At 42.6% G+C, this 17,166-nt stretch overlaps 1 protein-coding gene across 14 annotated transcripts in view; it reads right to left on the bottom strand.

Moving 5' to 3' along the window:
• FMN1 (formin 1) overlaps positions 1-17,166 on the bottom strand; it is a 497,917-nt gene that overhangs the window by 116,289 nt on the left and 364,462 nt on the right. The window contains exon 18 of one of the 14 annotated variants that reach the window (XM_055537268.1): positions 5,590-5,843. The exons of the other annotated variants lie outside the window; for them this stretch is intronic. Coding sequence (XP_055393243.1) covers positions 5,686-5,843 — 158 coding nt within the window. The 3' untranslated portion in view covers positions 5,590-5,685. Of the gene's footprint in view, positions 1-5,589; positions 5,844-17,166 lie in introns of those variants that run through there. 14 annotated transcript variants of the gene reach the window in all.

Here is a 17,166-nt window from a genome sequence, read left to right as displayed (position 1 = left end):
GATTCTCCAGGCAAGAACACTGGAGTGGGTTGCCATTTCCTTCTGCAATGCATGAAAGTGAAAAGTCAAAGGGAAGTCGCTCAGTTGTATCCGACTCCTAGCGACCCCATGGACTGCAGCCTACCAGGCTCTTTCGTCCATGGGATTTTCCAGGCAAGAGTACTGGAGTGGGGTGCCATTGCCTTCTCCAGATGTAGAAACTACTATGTTTAAAAAAATAAGCTACAGGATATACATATAGTACAATGTAGGGGATATAATCAATATTTTATAACAACTAGAGATGGAATATAACCTTTAAACATTGTGAATGTTGTATATCAACTTTGTATATCAACTACAGCTCAATAAAAAGAAAGTGATTTTAAAAAAGAACTAAGAGACTAAAACAAATGTTTATACTACACCAGTGAGGTTTATGTGAGAGATGCAAGTCAGATTTAGATTATAAAGAGCATAGACTGCTGGGTTAAGGAGTTTATTCTAAAGAAATTCATTCAATAAATACATCAGTTCACCAAATAGTCACTGTATGCCAACTGTCTGCCACAAACTGTATTCAATACTAGGGATACATCAGTGGGAAAAAACAAAAAAGACTAAAATCTCTGCCTTCAGACATTGTACTGAATGGATCCCCAACAAAAATCTATAATGGGAATGGAACACAGTAACTTGTTTCTCATAATCTGAACTGCATGTAAACATATGGGTTATTTACTTTAATGCTGCAAAGGAGATCAAACCGGTCAATCCTAAAGGAAATCAATCTTGAATATTCATTGGAAGGACTGATGCTGAAACTGAAGCTCCAATACTTAGACCACCTAATGCGAAGAAACAACTCGTTAGAAAAGACCCTGATGCTGGGAAAGATTGAAGGCAGGAGAAGGGGACAACAGAAAACGGGATGGTTGAATGGCATCACTGACTCAATGGACATGCGCTGAGCAAGCTTTGGGAGATGGTGAAGGAGAGGGAAGCCTGGTGTTCTGCAGTCCACGGGGTCGCAAAGAGTCAGACACCACTGAACTACTGAACAGCAGTAACATACTGTACTTCAAGGCTTCTCTTTAGTAACAGCAGGACAGTATATAGTGTTCTTCCCAGTGCACGTCACATCAAGCGACATATACACACACAGACCTTTAAGTTATCTAGCCCCAAACATACTTTTATTAAGATAAATGTAAAAACAAATTCAGAAATCGAAATAGCAGTCTTAGCGTGATGAACCTATACAATATCTTTTCATGGTATTGGCCTTGAACTGAATGGCTGGGGGATTATATTACATCCAATGCATTAAAAAAGATATAAAAAACACTGAGCTAATTCAAATCAAGGACTTCTACGGGGGAGGCAAATCATACATAAAATCAGTAAAATGTCAGTAATTTAAAAAATTTGCTTGTTAAAGGTTTGGCACAAATGAGAATGCTATTTTGTGGCTACTTTCTGCATGTTCATTTTTTAAAGAGGGCTACATAAAGGAAAGTATCAGCTTATACTTTAAAGTTGAAAGTTTAAAGTAAACAAGTTAAAAATAAACAACAAAAGCTGCAAACAGAAAGTGCCTATTTCATGTTCTTGGATTCTGATGCTGGAAATGGGAGAATTTACGGCTTCCCTGGTGACTCATGGAACAACAAATAAGATAAAAAGCAGAGTATGGGGTTGCCCAGGACTGGGAGAAGGAGGGATAGAAAGATTACTGGGATGATGGTTAAAAGACATGAGGCTTCTTTTTGGGTAAGGACAATTTTCTAAAATTGAGTGTGTTGATAGTTGTACAACTCTGCAAATATAACAAAAATCACTGAGCTGCACACCTTAAGAAGGTGAATTAGATGGCATCTATATGTATCTCAATAAACCTATTATAGAAAAGTTAATTAGAAACTCTGAGCCTTAAACTGGAACTATAATGAGCATGTAAGTAAAGAATATCCAATCTGTGCTTCTTTTACAAGATAGAATAATTTTTCAAATCTCAGGTCCAGTTATATCTTAATTATAACTGTTACAATAATATTTATTAAACCATTGATGTGAAGTGGAAAATGAGTTTGGAATATACATGTATTTGAGAAATCAAACATATTAGTCTTCAGAAATACCAATAAATGTTATAAAAATAAAAGACTTAGTAAACAAATAGTTGTATTTAAGAGAAATACAAGCAAGGGACTGAAATAATTTTGTTAACTTTTAACAAATTAAAACAAGAGCTTTGGCATATTTTTTAATTGTGGTAGACCACTGTCTATATATCTGTAATATATACACATATAGATAATTAATACATAAAAATTTTTTTCTCTTTGAACTACTCTTAATCTAAAGATATATTCACTTATTCTTAGTTTTCCTCACTCTTTATTGGCTTGGAAAGTTATTTAATACCTCTCTGATTCTTAGTTTCTGATATATAAAATTCTTGAGGACTAAATGAGATGTACATGAAAAAGCATTTTGTATACTGAGCAGTAAAATGCTATTCAAACTATTCTTTATCCATTTAAAATATTCAAACAGTCCTAAGCCTAGTTAGAATACATACTGTACATGGCTTTATTCTTCTCATTTCCAGGAACAATGAAACAATAACAGGCCCACAAATTCTTTAAACAAGTTGACTCTCCTAATATTTATGTGTTTAGTAAACAACAAATCACTATGTTATAAATAGCCTGATTTCTTTCACAGCCAAACCATCTTTAAAATTTGCCCATACTCACTTTTTCTGTTTCTCATTTACCACTTAGTCCCAGACCCATTGAAATTTACTTCACCCCAATTATGACAAGGGAAAGAATACCCTCAAGTTACCAGTGAATCCCCCCTATTGTCACTGTCTTAAAAAAAACTTTCACCACCCAGCAGGAGTCCACTCTGTCACCCATGTGCCCATCTTGAAATAATTTGTCCCTTGGCTCTGGGTCCAGCATCCCTGACTTTCTTCCTACCTCAATTGCTCTGTCTCCTTTGCAGCCTCATCTTTCTATACTCAGCCATTAAATGCTCAAATTTTTGAACATTTCTTTTCTCATGTGGCGATCTCTTGCTAGACAATGTCTGCATAAACATTTCAGTCCCATCTGTGGGACTCTAACTCCTGCATGTACATGTCTATCCCATAGCTCCGTCTCCACAGGTGCTCTGCAGTCCATCACTCTGACCAGACTGCTGAGACACCCTTTTGGCTGTTTCTCCCACACCCTTGCTTCCTCCAGATTTGTCCTTTACACTGGAGTCACAGTGATCTTCATAAAATACACATCTGATTATGCCAATCCCCTGCTTATACCCACCAGCTCTTAGAGACTGGCCACTGCCAGGCCCTGCATAAGCTGACTCTTGCTCCTCCCGAGCCTCACTCTGTCCCCACACCACACTCTGTGCTCCAGCCACAGTGGCCCTCTCTCAGTTCCTCAAACTCCATCAGTTCCTTCCCATCATCAGGGTGTACTTTTAGCCACTGATCTTTCCTCCAGGTTTCCCAGGTGGTGCTAGTGATAATGAACCCACCTGCCAATAAAGATGCGGATTTGGTCCCTGGGACAGGAAGATCCCTTGAGGAGGGCATGGCAACCCACGCCAGTATTCTTGCCTGGAAGTACCATGGAGAGGGGATTTTTGGGGGGGCTACAAAGAGTCAGACATGACTGAAGCAACCTATCATGCATACACTTATGTACACACTCTCCTCTATCCTCTGGGTAACCAGAGCCTGGTTAGTGGTTAGTCATCATTTTCATCTCGGCTCTAAGGGCACATTACTGGGATTTCTTTTTGACTCTCCACTCTATATGAATGAGGTCTTCTCCATTACACAATCTCACAGCATGGTGTACTTCCCCTTTGTAACTATGATTTTCATGATTATTTGGTTGTCTTCTCCATTAGGCAGAAGTACTGTACTTTGTTATCTCCCTGGCACCTGATATAATGTGTAGTCTAAACAAGACACTCAAAGAGTAGCTGCTAAATAAATGAATAAACTACCAAGTAAACTACAAAATGAATACACTTATATGCATGCAGTACAGTTATTAGTGCCCTGATAGAATCTGTCTCTCAGATCAGATCAGTCGCTCAGTCGTGTCTGACTCTTTGCGACCCCATGAATTGCAGCACGCCAGGCCTCCCTGTCCATCACCAACTCCCGGACTGCACTCAAACTCACGCCCATCGAGTCAGTGATGCCATCCAGCCATCTCATCCTCTGTCGTCCCCTTCTCCTCCTGCCCCCAATCCCTCCCAGCAACAGAGTCTTCTCCAATGAGTCAACTCTTCTCATGAGGTGGCCAAAGTACTGGAGTTTCAGCTTTAGCATCATTCCTTCCAAAGAAATCCCAGGGCTGATCTCCTTCAGAATGGACTGGCTGGATCTCCTTGCAGTCCAAGGGACTCTCAAGAGTCTTCTCCAACACCACAGTTCAGAAGCATCAATACTTTGGTGCTCAGCCTTCTTCACAGTCCAACTCTCACATCCATACATGACCACTGGAAAAAGCATAGCCTTGATTAGATGAACCTTTGTTGGCAAAGTAACGTCTCTGCTTTTGAATATGCTGTCTAGGTTGGTCATAACTTTCCTTCCAAGGAGTAAGCGTCTTTTAATTTCAGAGCTGTAGTCAGCATCTGCAGTGATTTTGGAGCCCAGAAAAATAAAGTCTGACACTGTTTCCACTGTTTCCCCATCTATTTCCCATGAAGTGATGGGACCAGATGCCATGATCTTCGTTTTCTGAATGTTGAGCTTTAAGTCAACTTTTTCACTCTCCACTTTCACTTTCATCAAGAGGCTTTTGAGTTCCTCTTCACTTTCTGTCATAAGGGTGGTGTCATCTGCATATCTGAGGTTATTGATATTTTTCCCGGCAATCTTGATTCCAACTTGTGTTTCTTCCAGTCCAGCGTTTCTCATGATGTACTCTGCATATAAGTTAAATAAGCAGGGTGACAATATACAGCCTTGACGTACTCCTTTTCCTATTTGGAACCAGTTTGTTGTTCCATGTCCAGTTCTAACTGTTGCTTCCTGACCTGCATACAAATTTCTCAAGAGGCAGATCAGGTGGTCTGGTATTCCCATCTTTTTCAGAATTTTCCACAGTTTATTGTGATCCACACAGTCAAAGGCTTTGGCATAGTCAATAAAGCAGAAATAGATGAATCTGTCTCTGCTGCTGCTACTGCTGCTAAGTCGCTTCAGTCGTGTCCGACTCTGTGCGACCCCATAGACGGCAGCCCAACAGGCTCCCCCGTCCCTGGGATTCTCCAGGCAAGAACACGGAGTGGGTTGCCACTTCCTTCTCCAATGCATGAAAGTGAAAAGAGAAAGTGAAGTCGCTCAGTCATGTCTGACTCTTCGCGACCCCACAGACTGCAGCCTACCAGCTCCTCTGTCTATGGGATTTTCCAGGCAAGAGTACTGGAGTGGGGTGCCATTGCCTTCTCCGAATCTGTCTCTAGTACATACGTATACAACCACACAAAAATACATCTTTATATGTATAATACACCTAGACAGATAGAGGCAGGGGCTAGGGAAAACAAACGTAGACTGGATACCATGTCATTTTCATTACTATTCATTTACTCAGATATGAGATATATGTTTTTTAAAAAACATCTCAAAAGCTAGATTCAGAATTCTTGGAAAGGGGACAGTAATAATTAGAAACAAGTCTCTGATAACATTCTTGGAGTCAAACATCTCAGGATCTCCAGATGAGGCCTCAGGAACATTCTGGCTTCAGGGAAATGGGATTCTGTCTTTTGTAACGGAGGAAGAGGAGTTTGGATCTCTCTCAGAAGGAGAGATGGATACAGACCTTTATGGGTAGGAAGAGAATATAAGTGAATTGGAGAAGTCTGGCCTCTGGGGCATCCCCATAGCTTCAGTAGAGCCTCACTGATCTCACAGTGCTTGCGATTGTGAGTAAGTGTGGCCTGTGAATAATGAAGAAGGAGCTCAATTTTCACAAAGTTTGGACCTAGTGCAGAGCAGACACTTCACAGGAAGGCAACCCTCCAATTCCCTGGCCTTCCAATCCTATGGACATCTTTGTTTTTCAACATGCATGCTAAGTCGGTTCAGTCATGTCTGTGCAACCCTATGGACTGTACCCTGCCAAGCTCCTCTGTCCACAGGATTTTCTAGACAAGAATACTGGAGTGGGTTGCCATTTCCTACTCCAGGGGATCTTGTCCACCCAGGGATGGAACCTGGATCTCCTGCATTGCAGGCAGGTTCTTTACCACTAAGCCACCTGGGAAGCCCCTTCTTTTTCCACAGAGATGGGATTTTAGAGTGAGCTGCACTTTGATCACAGGAGACAGGGTGGTTTCTAACCATACAAAACACCTTTATGGGTTTTACAAATACTCATACCTTCAAAATATTGAGTATCTGCACTTTTGTCACTGGTAAATGTTGGAGACAGACATGTAACCAGACATACTGGGTGAGCAGTGGCTGCGCGGTGCTGGAGCGGCGAGTGGCCGAGAGGAGATACCCCATGTCCAAGGTCAGTAGTGGCAGCCGTGAGGAGATACCCCACGTCCAAGGTAAGGAGCAGCGGCTGCACTTTGCTGGAGCAGATACCACTGTGTGAAGAGATACCTCACAGCCAAGGTAAGAGAAACCCCAGTAAGAGGGTAGGCACTGAGAAAGGAATCAGAGGGCAGGCAGACTGAAACCACAATCACAGAAAACTAACCACTCTAATCACGTGGACCACAGCCTTGTCTAATTCAGTGAAACTAAGCCATGCCGTGTAGGGCCACAAGAGAGAGATAGGTCTTGGTGGAGAGTTCTGACAAAATGTGAGCCAGTGGAGAAGGGAATGGCAAACCACTTCAGTATTCTTGCCTTGAGAACCCCATGAACAGTATGAAAAGGCAAAAAGATAGGACACTAAAAGATGAACTCCCCAGGTCGGTATGTGCCCAGTATGCTACTGGAGATCAGTGGAGACATAACTCCAGAAAGAATGAAGAGACAGAGCCAAAGCAAAAACAACACCCAGCTGTGGATGTGACCGGTGACAGAAGCAAGGTCTGATGCTGTAAAGAGCAATATTACATAGGAACCTGGAATGTTAGGTCCATGAATCAAGGCAAGTTTGAAGTGGTCAAACAGGAGATGGCAAGAGTGAACGTCGACATTCTAGGAATCAGCGAAATAAAATGGACTGGAATAGGTGAATTTAACTCAGATGACCACTATATCTACTACTGCGGGCAGGAATCCCTTAGAAGAAATGGAGTAGCCATCATGGTCAACAAGAGTCTGAAATGCAGTACTTGGATGCAATCTCAAAAACGACAGAATGATCTCTGTTAGTTTCCAAGGCAAACCATTCAATATCACGGTAATCCAAGTCTATGTCCCCATCAGTAATGCTGAAGAAGCTGAAGTTGAACAGTTCTATGAAGCCCTACAAGACCTTCTAGAACTAACACCCCAAAAGATGTCCTTTTTGTTACAGGGGACTGGAATGGAAAAGTAGGAAGTTAAGAAACACCTGGAGTAACAGGCAAATCTGGCCTTGGAGTACAGAGTGAAGCAGGGCAAAGGCTAATAGAGTTTTGCCAAGAGAACGCAGTGGTCATAGCAAACACCCTCTTCCAACAACACAAGAGAAGACTCTACACATGGACATTACCAGATGGCCAGCACCGAAATCAGACTGATTATATTCTCTGCAGCCAAAGATGGAGAAGCTCCATATAGTCAGAAAAACAAGACTGGGGGCTGACCGTGGCTCAGATCATGAACTCCTTATTCCCAAATTCAGACTTAAATTGAAGAAAGTGGGGAAAACCACTAGACCATTCAGGTATGACCTAAATCAAATCCCTTATGATTATACAGTGGAAGCGAGAAATAGACTCAAGGGACTAGATCTGATAGACAGAGTGCCTGATGAACTATGGACGGAGGTTCGTGACATTGTTCAGGAGATAGGGATCAAGACCATCCCCAAGAAAAAGACATGCAAAAAAGCAATATGGCTGTCTGAGGAGGCCTTACAAATAGCTGTGAAAAGATGAGAAGTGAAAGGCAAAGGAGAAAAGGAAAGATAACCATTTGAATGCAGAGTTCCAAAGAATAGCAAGGAGGGATAAGAAAGCCTTAGCGATCAGTGCAAAGAAATAGAGGAAAACAACAGAATGGGAAAGACTAGCGATCTCTTCAAGAAATTAGAGATACCAAGGGAACATTTTATGCAAAGATGGGCTCAATAAAGGACAAAAATGGTATGGACCTAACAGAAGCAGAAGATATTAAGAAGAGGTGGCAAGAATACACAGAACTGTACAAAAAAGATCTTCAAACCCAGATAATCACGATAGTGTGATCACTCACCTAGAGCCAGACATCCTGGAATGTGAAGTCAAGTGGGCCTTAGGAAGCATCACTATGAACAAAGCTAGTGGAGGTAATGGAATTCCAGTTGAGCTATTCCAAATCCTGAAAGATGATGCTTTGAAAGTGCTGTACTCAATATGCCAGCAAATTTGGAAAACTCAACAGTGGCCACAGGACTGGAAAAGGTCGGTTTTCATTCCAATCCCAAAGAAAGGCAATGCCAAAGAATGCTCAAACTACTGCACAATTGCACTCATCTCACACGCTAGTAAAGTAATGCTCAAAATTCTCCAAGCCAGGCTTCAACAATACATGAACCATGAACTTCCAGATGTTCAAGCTGGTTTTAGAAAAGGCAGAGGAACCAGAGCTCAAACTGCCAACATCTGCTGGATCATTGAAAAAACAAGAGAGTTCCAGAAAAACATCTATTTCTTCTTTATTGACTATGCCAAAGCCGTTGACTGTGTGGATCACAACAAACTGTGGAAAATTCTTAAAGAGATGGGAATACCAGACCGCCTGATCTGCCTCTTGAGAAACCTGTATACAGGTCAGGAAGCAACAGTTAGAACTGGACATGGAACAATAGACTGGTTCCAAATTAGGAAAGGAGCACGTCAAGGCTGTATATTTCACCCTGCTTATTTAACTTCTATGCAGAGTACATCATGAGAAACGCTGGGCTGGAGGAAGCACAAGCTGGAATCAAGATTGCCGGGAGAAATATCAATAACCTCAGATATGCAGATGACACCACCCTTATGGCAGAAAGTGAAGAAGAACTAAAAAGCCTCTTGATGAAAGTGAAAGAGGACAGTCAAAGAGCTGGCTTAAAGCTCAACATTTAGAACTAAGATCATGGCATCTGGTTCCATTACTTCATGGCAAATAGTTGGGGAAACAGTGGAAACAGTGGCTGACTTTATTTTTTGGGCTCCAAAAATCACTGCAGATGGTGACTGCCGTCTTGAAATTAAAGATTCTTGCTCCTTGGAAGAAAAGCTATGACCAACCTAGACAGCATATTAAAAAGCAGAGACATTACTTTGCCAGCAAAGGTCCATCTAGTCAAAGCTATGGTTTTTCCAGTAGTCATGTATGGATGTGAGAGTTGGACTATAAGGAAAGTTGAGTGCCAAAGAATTGATGCTTTTGAACTGTGGTGTTGCAGAAGACTCTTGAGAGTCCCTTGGACTGCAAGGAGATCCAACCAGTCCATCCTAAAGGAGATTGGTCCTGGGTGTTCATTGGAGGGACTGATGTTGAAGCTGAAACTCCAATACTTTGGCCACCTGATGCGAAGAGCTGACTCATTTGAAAAGACCCTGATGCTGGGAAAGATTGAGGGCAGGAGGAGAAGGGGACGACAGAGGACGAGATGGTTGGATTGCATCACCGACTCGATGAACATGGGTTTGGGTGGACTCTGGGAGTTGGTGATGGACAGGGAGGGCTGGTGTGCTGTGGTCCATGAGGTCGTGAAGAGTTGGACACAACTGAGTGACTGAACTGAATTGAATTGGGCATTTCAAGGCTTCCCAGTTGGCGCAGAGGTAAAGAATTTACCTGGCAATGCAGGAGACGCAAGAGAAGTGGGTTTGATCCCTGGGTTGGAAAGATCCCCTGAAGTAGGAAATGGCAACCCACATCAGTATTCTTGCCTGGAAAATCCCATGGACAGAGGGTCTAAGACCCATGGCGGGTTATAGTCCATGGGGTTGCAAAGAGTCGGACACAATTGAGCATGCATGTATCAGTCATCTCTCCTTTAAAATTGTTCATAAGAGTCTAGTAACATAGAGAGACAAGGAAATCAACAAAGTGTAATACAGTAGAGTGTCATAGGACACTGGATAGGAGCCTCTAATTCAGATTGGAATTGGGTAGTGGTAGGCAGGGAAGGTTCTCCAAAAGAGGTAACTTATGAGTAGAATTGCAAAAGTCAAGGAGGAGTCAGCCAGTCAGCCAAGGAGGAGTCAGCCAGTCAGCCAAGGAGAATGAAGGAAGAGGGAAGTAGTTTCAGAAACAGGAAATATGGAGAGTAAAATTAAGGTATTATGGAAATGCATGGATCTTTGGGGATAAGTTAGAGCTTCCCTGGTAGTTTAAACAGTAAGGAATTTGCCTGCAATTCAGGAGAACCAAGTTTAATCCCCAGGTCAGGAAGATCCCCTAGAGGAGGAAATGGCAACTCACTCCAGCATTTTTGCTTAGAGAATCCCATGGACAGAGGAACCTGGCGGGCTACCATTCATGGGGTCGTAAAGAGTCAAACATGACTGAGTGATAACACTTTCACTTTCTTTGGGGATAAGTTAAATGGTAACGGGCTTCCCTGATAGCTCAGTTGGTAAAGAATCTACCTGCAATGCAGGAGACCCCAGTTCAATTCCTGGGTCAGGAAGATCTGCTGGAGAAGGGATAGGCTATCCACTCCAGCATTCTTGGGCTTCCCTTGAGGCTCAGCTGTTAAAGAATCCACCTGCAAAGTGGGAGATCTGGGTTCAATCCCTGGGATGGGAAGATTCTCTGGAGAAGGGAAAGGCTACCCACTTCAGTATTCTGGCCTAGAGAATTCCATGAACTGTATAGTCCAGGGGGTCGCAAAGAGTCGGACACAACTGAGTGACTTTTTCACTTTCACTTTCATGGTAACAGGATGACTGAACCTCAGAGACACAGATCTCTCTCTCCTGGATCTGTAGTGTCCTGATTCAAAGGAACTGGACTCAAGGAACTGAGTTAAAAGGAATCGGAACTACTTTGATTAGGGAAAGGAGAACAGAAAGTACCATAAAAGTACGAGGCCTGTAATTATATACAAAAAAGTCTCAGTTTTAATATGTTTTGACTAGAGAACCTGACCAGAGCAATCGAGGGGGCCATAAGTCTGAGGAGAAAAGTCAACAGTGTGACTTAGGACATGTTAAGTTTGAGATGTCAATTGCACACCCACATTATACATAATAGTCTGTAGTCCAGGCAGTGTGGTTGGGATACAAATCACACCAGTGAGTCACAGGCATAACACTAGTATTTAAAACCATGGAAATAGTTGAATTGTTAGGCAAAAAAGAGAAGAGGTTACAAGCAAGCAGTAGAGGAGAGGGCAGTAAAGGAGGAGAATGAACCAAACAGGATGCTGTGGAGCTTCTGGGCACTGGGCAGAGAAGCCTTTCTGCCCTACTCTAGCCTCTGTGACTTTCCCTGAGTGCCAAAGGGCAGATTTGGAACAGTGCTAATCCAGGAAGGGAAGGGAAGGGCAGCCAAGACACAATAGTGCTGCCTTGGGGCAGGATCCTGGTTCTTCCTCAAGGGATACACGTGGTGGTGGTGGTTTAGTCCTTAAGTCCTGCCTGACTCTTGAGACCCCATGGGCTGGAGCCCACCACGCTCCTCTGTCCATGGGATTTTCCAGGCAAAAATACTGGACTGGATTGCCATTTCCTTCTCCAGGGCATCTTCTGACCTAGGAATCGAACCCAGGTCTCCTGCATTGCAGGCAGATTTTTTACTGACTGAGCTAAGGAGGTAAGCCCAAAAGGGATACACATAACAATATCTTTAAATTCTTTAAGATGGCAGCTTAAACTCTTCATACCAGAGAAGACCACCTGAGGCTAGGAACCAGAGAAGCTCATCAAGAACAGCTGAGACCAGATAAGAAGAATGCAGTCCCTGCACACACCCCGATCTTATTAGCAACCCTGCCCTTGAACTGTTGCTATAAAACTCCTCATCAAATCCTCCTGGGTTGGGACATAGTTTTCGGGGGCATGAGTCCACTGTGTCCCCCTTTGCCTGGCAAAGCAATAAAGCCTTTCTTTTCTAGTTCACCCAAAACCCTGTCTCTGAGATTTGATTTGGCACCATTGTACAGAGCCTGAACTTTCGGAATCAAGAATGAGCAGGAAAGTAGAAAATCATGAGTGGGGAGTCACAAGATACAAGAGGAAACCATTACTGCAAGAGAGAACAGTTAACCCTGCGCAATACTATTGAAAACAGAGAAGGGACCACTGATTCTAGCAATAGGGAAGTCACTGGTCATCTCAAAAGCAGTTTTAGGGTATGGAGGGGCGCGTGGAGGGCAGAAGCTAAATAGGAGAAGGGGTGAAATAAGGGAAGACAGATTCTATAGCCATTTGTTTAAGAAGTTAAGCTAGGGGGGAGAAAAAAGCAAAATGAAGAAGATCCTTTCATCCAAGAAGATATTTTCTCAGGTCTACTCAGACCAGGAGTGGGTGTCCCTTTCCTCAGAGAAATGCTCTGTAAAAATAAACCCACCAGGAAGCTTGGACTCAGGGGAATCCCATGATGCTGATTCACCTCACAGAGGGAGGCTGCCCAAGATCAAATTCACCTTAATGTCCCATGATCATGAGTATTCTCCATGAGAAAAATTAAGCAGAAGTGAAAAGGCCAAATGAGGACATGCCAACATGCTTTAGGACTTTTGGAAAGACTTGCAAAGCTGCACCACCAGCTACAGCTTTTGCACGGAATTGTCTCAAGCACTATTCAAAGGTCCCTCCTATCAAACATCACAGCTGAGTCAGAATTTCCACTGCAATGATTATGTGGTTATAGACGCTGCCTTGGCCTGTGAGACATTAGCATGAAAAATATTCATTAATCACCTACCCATGACCAGGCCTAAATATAGATGGATTGGGCATGCTTTGATTTATAGAGTGTTAAGTGATCCATTTGTTTGAAAACATCCCTTCCCGTGACCTCCATGAAAATTGCCATCATGAGAAGTCTTCCCTTGAACTAAAGATGCTAACATCAGAAGAAATGCATATATACATTAGCTGAGAAAGCAAATACAATCACACAAGAATTCATTAATATTAACAAGAAACATTAATTTCTCAGAAGAGTTTGGAGAGGGTAGATTTCAAACAAGAGACAAGGAAGTTGTATTATAATGGAAGAAAAAGTCACCATCAGCAGGGTTCCATCTCTGAGTAGATGGTCTAATGGGAAGTCTCAGGCAGCAAAGACGAAGTTTCTGAGCATCTGAAGGGGAAGGGAACTTGAGGAGAGCAGCAATTATCTTCAACTAAGTATTATGAGGGCTTCCCTCATAGCTCAGTTGGTAAACAATCTGCCTGCAATGCAGGAAACCCTGGTTCAATTCCTGGGTTGGGAAGATTCGCTGGAGAAGGGTAGGCTACCTACTCCAGGATACTTGGGCTTCCCTTGTGGCTCAGCTGGTAAAGAATGTGCCTGAAATGTGGGAGACCTGGGTTCGATCCCTGGGTTGGGAAGATCCCCTGGAGAAGGGAAAGGCTACCCACTCCAGGATTCTGGCCTGGAGAATTCCATGGACTATATAGTCCATGGGGTTGCAAAGAGTCGGATGCAACTTTCACTTTCAAGTATTATGAAGGTAAACACATATAAACAAAGGCAAAACACACTTACAAAAAATGAAGTAGGAAAAAAGTCATTCATGGTACCACGAACACAACAATCACCATTTAAAACGTTAATACTTCTTTTGTTTTTCAGTATCTCAGTCTCGGCATCACCACCACCCTCCCACCTCCGTAATTTTATAGAGGTTGCTCTTATATGTTATTTTTATATACTTTTACTTGATAGAGAAATTTATGTACCTTTATTATTTCTATTAAACATATCAGGCACACTTTCTCATATTATTTCACAAAATTCACAAGCACTGTGTTTAACAGCCACATAAAATTTCATCAAATGGATGTGCCCCAGTTCCTGTAACAATTCCCCTGCAGTTGAATACCAGAGTCCTTTCTACTTATCCTTATAGTGCATTATTCTGGTTGTAAGTAACATCTGTGCCCATAAAAACTTATTCTGAGTTTAAGATTACTTCTTTAAGATGGATTTTAGAAGTGAAATTATGGGTAAAATTAAAAACAAAAATTTAAGTCCATGATATAATACATAGCAGCCAAGCTGCTTTTGGTACAACGTGGATTGTACCAAACTGGGAAGAATGAAGGAGGGAGATTTTGAAAGTAAAACTGTACCTTTCTCTATCACTCTGCAGAGGTGGTTTTATATGCTGCTGCTGCTGCTGCTGCTGCTAAGTCGCTTCAGTCGTGTCCAACTCTGTGCAACCTCATAGACGGCAGCCCAACAGGCTCCCCCGTCCCTGGGATTCTCCAGGCAAGAACACTGGAGTGGGTTGCCATTTCCTTCTCCAATGCATGAAAGTGAAGTCGTTCAGTCGTGTCCGACTCTAGCGACCCCATGGACTGCAGCCTACCAGGCTCCTCCATGCATGGGATTTTCCAGGCAAGAGTACTGGAGTGGGGTGCCATTGCCTTCTCTGGTGGTTTTATATATAAGCTAGAATTATGTCTTTCACTGTGATATAAATACTATGGTTCTTGCATTTGAAATGATTACACTCTAGGCTGGAAAACAGTGAGATGACAATCTACCCATTGAGGTAATTTATTCAAAGGTGAAGATAATTGGTGACATACAGAAGTTAGTAAGAAATTAATCACAGAATAAGACTGGGGTTGATGCCTGTCCCTGTCAGCAGTTTTGAAAGGCCCCTGTATCACATTTATTCTGAATATCCATTATACTGCTGCCAATGCCAGTGGAGCTATCTGAATTTGGGGAATGTCTACAAGCAAATTTAAAATTTGCATAAAACACTCACATTTTGGGAGAAGTATACATTTATATGGGCTTCCCAGGTGGTGCTAGTGGTAAAGAATCTGCCTGCCAATGCAGGAGACATAAGAGATGTGGGTTCGATCCTTGGGTCAGGAAGATCCCCTGGAGGAGGGCATGGCAACCTACTCTAATATTCTCGCCTGGAGAATTCCATGGACAGAGGAGCCTGGCGGGCTATGGTCTATAGGGTCACAAAGAGTTGGACATGACTGAAGTGACTTAGTATGCATGCATACATTTATATAATTATGAACATATAAATTTAAGATGCTCAGACTTGTAGATCCACAATTTCATATAATGATCTGGAAACCTGATTACAGTTCAAGCTATTTGCAGAGAACAGAAGGAATCTACATTTTGGGGCAACTAAGTGAGTATTTGGAGAAGGCAATGGCACCCCACTCCAGTACTTTTGCCTGGAAAATCCCATAGATGGAGGAGCCTGGTAGGCTGCAGTCCATGGGGTCGCTAGAGTCGGACACGACTGAGCGACTTCCCTTTCACTTTTCACTTTCATGCATTGGAGAAGGCAATGGCAACCCACTCCAGTGTTCTTGCCTGGAGAATCCCAGGGATGGGGGAGCCTGGTGGGCTGCCATCTATGGGGTCGCATAGAGTTGGACACAACTGAAGTGACTTAGCAGCAGCAGCAGCAGCAGAGTGAGTACTGCTTTAAGAAGCATCTTTAAGTGGAAATCAGTGGATGAAAATTAACAGGTTGTTGATGGGATCGGGAAAGGCAGAGCCAAGTCCTGGTGGATAGGATGCCTAACTCTCAAAGCAGTGACACTTGAGATGGAACCATCCATTTCACCCAGCACTCAACTTAGAAAAATGCTTTTCCATGGAAGTGTTTAAATAAAAGATAACTTCCTCTGGAGGCAAAATGCTGAGTGCATGCAATTTTCATTAAAATTAAGTGATGAATTCACTCACACATATAATTCTGGAAGGTAACAGCAATTCAAAGAGATTGGTATGTGGAAGAGGTAGCAATGCTTGCTGATTTTAGGATTATTTTCTTCCAGCAGTACAACAATCAGCTGGCTACAGAGACTAGTGATGATGATACACAAGCCCATTAGCCAAGAGGAACCTGTTTCCATGTTGCTCGACTAGGACAGCTGTGAGCCTTCTACAGCCTCTCTGACCTCCAGACCCATGTTCCCATTTCAGCCTTCACGGGTTAGTCACACTAACTGTAATTTTTTACTCTACAAAGTGTTTACATCTAAATAAATCATGAAGAAATAAAAGAGAAAAGACAGAAAGGAATAAAGAGAAGGGAGAGAGAGATGGAAAGTTATTTTAAAACATACAACCTCAACTGGTAGATGAATTCTCATATCTAGTCTTGGCTACGAGAATCACTGGCAAAGCATGAAGCTGGCAACTCCTGCTAATCAGTTTGCCACTGTCTTCAGATTTAATGCAATATTTGGCTCAGACATTAAAAAATTAAATTCCCTATTCCAGCTAAAATATTTACACAGCCCTACGTGTCTCACTTAATGCCGGTTAAGCAATCATCTTTTAAAACTCCGCAGACACTTGTAAATCTGTCGGGAGAATTGTGGCCTATAAACAAGGCTTCATATAAAGAAGGCTGCATTGTCAATTTGCTGGGAGTCAAGATTTCTTAGGATGTGTCTGAAAATAAAGCTGAAAATCAGAAATAGTTTAGAGTGGGTAACAAAGTGGCCAATCGTCTCGGCTGGTGGGATGCTGTTAGTGGTATTAACGGGAAGCCTCCAGACACTGACCTCAGCTATTTAAAGGCCCGCTCTCCTATAAACCTGTCATTGATCCTACCTCTCTGTTGAGTTATGGCTCAGGGAAAGTTACTAGTCCAGCAGTCCTGGTCGTCTGCAGCCCAGGGCCTGTCAAGATGGAGAAGGTGAGCTGCTGAGGCTGTCACAGGAGGCTACTATATGGTTACATGTGACATGAGTGTGTGTTAAGGGGGAAGGATGGGGGACACTTAGAGGAAAGGGGGAATTCTGACCACAGCTAGCGCAGGGAAGAACAAGACAGCTGAATGATAACAAAAAAACAGTATCCTCTGGGAGAGGCTGGGTATAACAAGTTTT

This window comes from Bubalus kerabau, chromosome 10, assembly GCF_029407905.1.
Source record: "Bubalus kerabau isolate K-KA32 ecotype Philippines breed swamp buffalo chromosome 10, PCC_UOA_SB_1v2, whole genome shotgun sequence".
Classification (NCBI taxonomy): Eukaryota; Metazoa; Chordata; class Mammalia; order Artiodactyla; family Bovidae; genus Bubalus; species Bubalus kerabau.
The sequence above is the reverse complement of the archived record's forward strand: the minus strand, read 5'-3'. Positions and strand labels throughout refer to the sequence as shown.